The following is a 6,038-nucleotide window of genomic DNA, read 5'->3' as shown; positions in this document are numbered from 1 at the left end:
CTAATCATCTATCGGAAGTAGACTCTCTTGATAGCTCACGCTCTCACACATGCCCTCAACCATACAGAAGCTACATTTGTCATCTTTGTGAAGAATCTTCACCAACGCACGCTCATTCCTGTCGCCAACAAGTATTTTGAAAACAGTACTAGTTTCCATAACCCAGACACCGCGTATGTATCTCCATCGCTCCTTAGGAGGATCCGAAAACTTCAAGTTAAACAACTTAGTCCATGAGTCAGGCATATCATATTCTCTCATGACCCATACATGAATGCCTCGACTGGCTTTATTTAGAAAACGAACAAGAAGCAGGCATTCTCTAGCGGAAAGTTGAATAATGTCGTTGTAATCTCGCCGTTCGTTTTTTTCATACAAACCCTTGGGCGGCAACATTTTCTTGAATTTGTGATCCTTTCGCTGAGCCAAATCGAAAGCCACGATGTCAAGACGATAATCGAGCCAATGAAGTGTCTCTTTCCAAAGAGTCCCCTCAGCAGGTGATATATCCAAATCATTGAACTCGAGTATTTCCCAAGCATTAGCTGTGGACGAGAAAATGGCGGCCTCATAATCATAAGGATCACCATAATAGCCAAAGTATGTAACGAACACTCTGTAGTCGTCGGTAGCCGGCAAATAGCCAACGCCACAAAACATCTCACGATCATGTTTCACACCAGTGTCAGGTAATTTGACTAGTTTCTTAGAAAATCCGGTTGAAGGGTTCCACATATAAAACACTTGCTCATCCGAACCAAGAAACACAAAACCATTGCAAGAGCCCAGTAGAAAGACTTCACCGGCGGCTGGCTCTGGCTCTGGCTTTCCAGCAGCAAAGGAACAGTCTCCCAAATACGGCGTCTCCAGATCAATAGATTCCACCCGAGGAGAACCCTCTATGGAGTATAGGAGTCTACGAGTTAGGGTTTTGCGGTCACGAGCGGCTTGGAAATGGAAATTGGCGAATTTTGCGTCCGAGAGAATGATGGAATGGAAGTGTTTGGAAACGCAGGTGAATCGGATTAAAGATTTTACTGGAAGCCAGCAGAGAATTAGTTCTATCACCTCTTCCCGTAATTCGGGTAGCTTTGCTTCCTCCATGGCACTGTGGCATGTAATCCATATATACAGAACTATGAGATATGTACTATAATTTATAGGTGTCTGTCATTGTAATTCTCTATAAGTATGGAATCCTAATTCTATATAAAATAGAAATTCAATTAAATTACAAACATCACTATGTGCATTATTAGACTAAGGCACGCATGTTGTTCACGTAGTAAGAATGTAAGATTATTTTCTACAACGAAAATCGGCCGGACCCCAAAAACGAACTATATATCATCGGGTTGATACAGAGTAAACGGATGCACTGATTGCTTTCTTACTGGATTTATAAATCATCCATTAAAACCCCGTCAATACTTCTTGTTAAAGAAGAATAAAAACTCAAGTCATTTCATCAGATATGAATGCACATCAGAGAAGTCATATTTTGGATATGATCTTATTCAAACAACGTACATTATCATATTACATGCCACGTACAGAGCACGAGTACGTACGGGTTTATTCCAGTTAATATATAGAGCTTAACTGAGCGGCCAAATAGAAATTGACCGGAACTTGAACTAAGTTTATTTTTTTGCAAAAGTAGCAGACGCATGCACACCGTGCTTTGCAGACTCCCATGTCCTGCATTGCTTGTCACAGTGACGGGTATTGCCACAATTGCCAGACCATGTAAGGCTTGGTTTTTGAACAAGCCGGCATCCCCCTTCTGCAAGTGGCAATGCTGCAAGAAAGATCGAAGAAAAGCTAGAGCGAGTGAATATTGATGGATGAGGGTTATTAGTCTGCAATACATATTAAAAGAAAGGAAATACAGTTTACGTACTCATTATATATGCATGTTTACTTCATATTTTGAGTAGATATATATATTGGAGAAACTAAGAGCGTGATTACTCACCCATTGAAGCAATAAGAAAGAAAACAACTAGAAGAGCTTTGGTGGGACGGAAGGCAGCAATTGCAGGATTTGCAGAAGCCATCTCTCAACGCTTAGTGATAATGAGCTCTGATATCTTCTTTGGACTTTGAACTCTCTATAGCTTGTTGTTCTAATTTGATAGTGCAAGTGGTAATCAGGATAATCATCCAATTTTTATGAGTGTGTTTTTTTTTTCAACTTTTCGTCCATAGTTTATTATGCTCACGGTGGTTTGCAACTTTTCATTTCGCGTTTATTTACCAATTATGTATTTATCGATGAAATATATATTGATCCATATCTGGTACTGGCCAGCTAGCTAGCTAGGACATTTCATACTAATATAAAAAATGGGGACGGTCATTGCTTCTGATGCTGACTCGGGACTTTTCTTGCCATTAGTTACCGTTTAAGTTCTTGCATTACGTGTTTCAAAAGGAAAAAAATATCCGTTCATTTAGGGCGCGTCTCCCAGCCAAATTTTTCTCTCTTTTAAGCTCTTGTTTTTCCCTCTAGCTCATTCTCGACACATAATAGTAATGCGCTGTCAACGATCTTGGATTCCTCGACGTGTAAATAATTATTGGTGGGATTGATATATGATATTCGATCCACAGTTAATTAACGCCCAGATTTTGCGCCTCTGCTTGATGCATGCTGCATGCATACCTGTGGAATGATATGCAGTCAATTAAGACTTATCATTTTGTATGGGGGTTAAGCATTCCTATGTGATCTGTGATCAGGGGGCAATAAATCTGAAAGATAACGTAAATGGCGGAGCGGCCACTATCTAGCTAATGGTCGTCTCTATCTTTTTAAGAAAAAATGTTTTAGAGCCATAATATAACGCCAGATTCGGCGTCATAATCTTACGTAGCATGTCACGTTACCTTGTCATGTCAGCAATTACAATAATCACAAAATGTCATTTTTGAATAAAAAGATAATTATATCCCTATTAATCAAACGACTCTAGATTATTATAAAAAAATTATTTTTGAATCATTTATTTTTTCAAAATCCTTTCAAAATATAATTTAAAAAATGATATATACAAAGTATACTTGAAATATATAAATATATATATATATGTGTGTATGTGTGCGGGCGAGCGATATATATATATATGTGCGTGTGTGTGTGGGGGTGCTTATATGTTAAGATTTATGACTTTCTTATTCAATTAATTTACATTTACCCTATATAAGAAAGTTATGAATCTTGACATATTTGTCACTAGAAGGATTACCATCGAAATAATTGAATTCAATGTGGTATTAATTAAAATATGTATACTCTAGGAAAAATAACATTTGTTACCTTACATATCTGCTTAAATCGATTGTATCATAATAAAAGAATATTATTTTTCAGAAAAAAGCTAAAAGAATCTTACCAAAAGTTTTCATCTAAATATAAATTAATGTTGTAGTTACCTTACATCGTCTGAAATTTTTTAAAAATATATATATTGTGTATATATATATTTTGAAAAAAATATATTTTTATGTATATATATATATTTCGCGCGTGCACACATATTTCAAGCTTATTTTCATAAATTTTAATTTTTAAATTATATTTTAGAAGCATTATTGTGATGAAAAATAAAAAAAGATAAAAAGAATAAAAAAATATTTTTTATAATAATTTAGAACCGTTGGATTTATAAAGATATGATTATCTTTTTATTTAAAATAATATTTTTATATAATTTTAATTGTTGATGTGACAATATGACGTGACATGTCACGTAAGATTGCGGCATTGAATTTGACGTCACACTATGGCGCCCTAGCACTCTTCAAATTTGATTAATTGGAAAACTCCAGGGTTTCCGGTAACCTATTTTATTTTGTGTGTCCATGTTCACGAATCCCGTCTTCTTTAGCTTGTACAAGAAGGATTCATTCAGGCAGTTGTAATAACCCCATTTTTTTCTCCCCCTCCGCACCCGCGCCTTCAGAGGCGAAATTTTTCTTCAGACCCGATTTTTCAGGCCGACTCCGGCGGTTTCAGGTGACCGGGCCAAACCAGATCGCTTCGTCTCCTACTTGCGCGCCTCCCTGTAGTGGTGGGTCGTGGAGTAGCACGTCAGTTTCCACGCATCAAAACCTGGAAGTCGACCCGGAAACCCGACGGTGACCCAGTTGTATTCTTCAATTTTCCGGCGAGCTTCGGCAAGTTTAGGCTTCACCACCGGTCTTAAACTCTTTGCCTCAAAGTCGTCAACAACCCCTGCAAAGGTTTTGAGCTAAATCGAAGGGTAAGAACTCGAACCAAGAAATTTCAATTCTAGGGTTCTTGTTTTGGGATTTTTCGGAAATTCCGAAATTGGAGGTTTTAAGCTTTGATTTAGACTTTGTTGTGAACTAGAAATTTGTTAGGCATGTCATTTAGATTGTGGTGGTGAAATTTGGTGGTCATTGGTGGTGGTCGAAAAATGGTGGCGGCGCGTAAAAAGTAAATGCGAATAGTAACTATGAACATTGTTTATGAACAATGTTTTGTAAACAATGAAACACAAACACTGTTCTATTGAACAGTGAACAGTGTTTTATGAACAACATTTAGCTGTAATGAAATGGTCACTTGATATTTTACGTATCGTTTTCTAAGCATTTTATCATGCTATTAGGTGACCGACGAAACGAGTGAGGGAATCACTTTCGGTGTCGTGGAAGTTTCACGCAGGAAATAAGGTGAGTAAACCTCACAATGATCATCATGATCAAAATAGTATTATAATTATTGAATTTAGTTTGAATTGTCACCATAGTCGTTGCATCACTAGTTTATAAAAATTATTTTAAAAATGTGTTTTAGTTTAAATTACATGAATTTGATCGTTTATGGTTCATGGATAAGTGAAATGCTATTTTAATAAATGATTTTGAAAAAGTTTTTGTGATTATGGACTATGGTGAATGTGAGTAAATCTCACTATAACAAGCTTACCCCTGGTAGTGACTCATATTTACGTTTTCTTAAAAAAATCGAACTATGACATGTATATAATATAGTGGGTTGTGTATGTGTATAAAATGGTAAATACGATACATATATATGGGTTGCTATATTATATACTGTTACGTTCTTATTTCCAAATGAATTATATTGTGACAATTATATTTATTTTATTTGAGCAAGAGTCGCTTTGTTGTAGTACAATAACATGGGTGGCTTGTTATTGTACGTGGTTTTAACATTGAGTCTTGTTAAAATGTTTTCTGTCTTCAGACGTGTTTTCTGTGTTCGGACGTGTTTTTTGTCTTCGAACGTGTTTTTCTGTCTTCAGACGTGTTTTCTGTCTTCGGACGTTTTTCTGTCTTCTGACGTGTTGGCAGTATCAGAACCAAGCCTTGGCTGGGTGACAGTTACGATTCAGTTAGAGCTCTAGTCTGTTTGCCGGTGTACTGCATGAGGGGTAACAGATGGGTTGTCTGGGTCTCATGAGTACTCATATTGTTTTTAGTGACATTGGGTACATATGGGTTGCTCAGTGTCTGTAAATATACTGTATGAGGGGTAACAGATGAGTACATGGGTCTTATGAGTACCCATATTTTACATGATTTTAGGTAACCAGATGGGTTGCCCAGTGCCTGTCGGTGTACATCATGAGGGGTAATAGATGGGTTGCCTGAGTCTAATGAGTACCCATGTTTTTAAATGATTTTGGGTAACAGATGGGTTGTCCAGTGTCACATGAGTACGTTTGTCTTTAAATGTTATTTGACATATTTCCTTTGTATGCGATGTATGTACCTGTTGGTTTACTCATACGGGTAGAAAAACTTACCGGGTTTGTGTTTACAATCCCGGTGCACCCCAATCGATGATGTAGGGGATAGTTCTGCAGGTGGGGATTAGCAGATTCAGAGAGTTTACTCTGAAGATTTCTTTCTTTTGTTTGTGGTGAGGATTGGGTGAATTTTACATTTCCATTGCTTATAATACTGAGGTATAAACTGGTTATGTATTATTCAAGTCGACTGAGTCATGTTGTGGACTTAGTTTCGATACACTGTTATGA

The 6,038-nt window shown here is 36.9% G+C and overlaps 1 protein-coding gene across 1 annotated transcript; it reads right to left on the bottom strand.

Annotated features, from left to right (window-relative positions):
- On the bottom strand, window positions 1-1,104 carry LOC126796905 (F-box protein CPR1-like). The gene has a single exon (XM_050523617.1). The coding sequence runs from the start codon at window positions 1,102-1,104 to the stop codon at window positions 1-3; it is 1,104 nt and encodes a 367-aa protein (XP_050379574.1).
- Window positions 1,105-6,038: the final 4,934 nt, after the last annotated feature.

The sequence above is a fragment of the Argentina anserina genome, chromosome 6 (assembly GCF_933775445.1).
Source record: "Argentina anserina chromosome 6, drPotAnse1.1, whole genome shotgun sequence".
NCBI lineage: Eukaryota > Viridiplantae > Streptophyta > Magnoliopsida > Rosales > Rosaceae > Argentina > Argentina anserina.
This window is presented reverse-complemented; position numbering and strand designations above follow the sequence as displayed.

What these genes read in the sequence shown, in the direction of transcription:
- LOC126796905 (XM_050523617.1), bottom strand. Translation starts at nt 1,104, where the DNA reads ATGGAGGAAGCAAAGCTACCCGAATTACGGGAAGAGGTGATAGAACTA.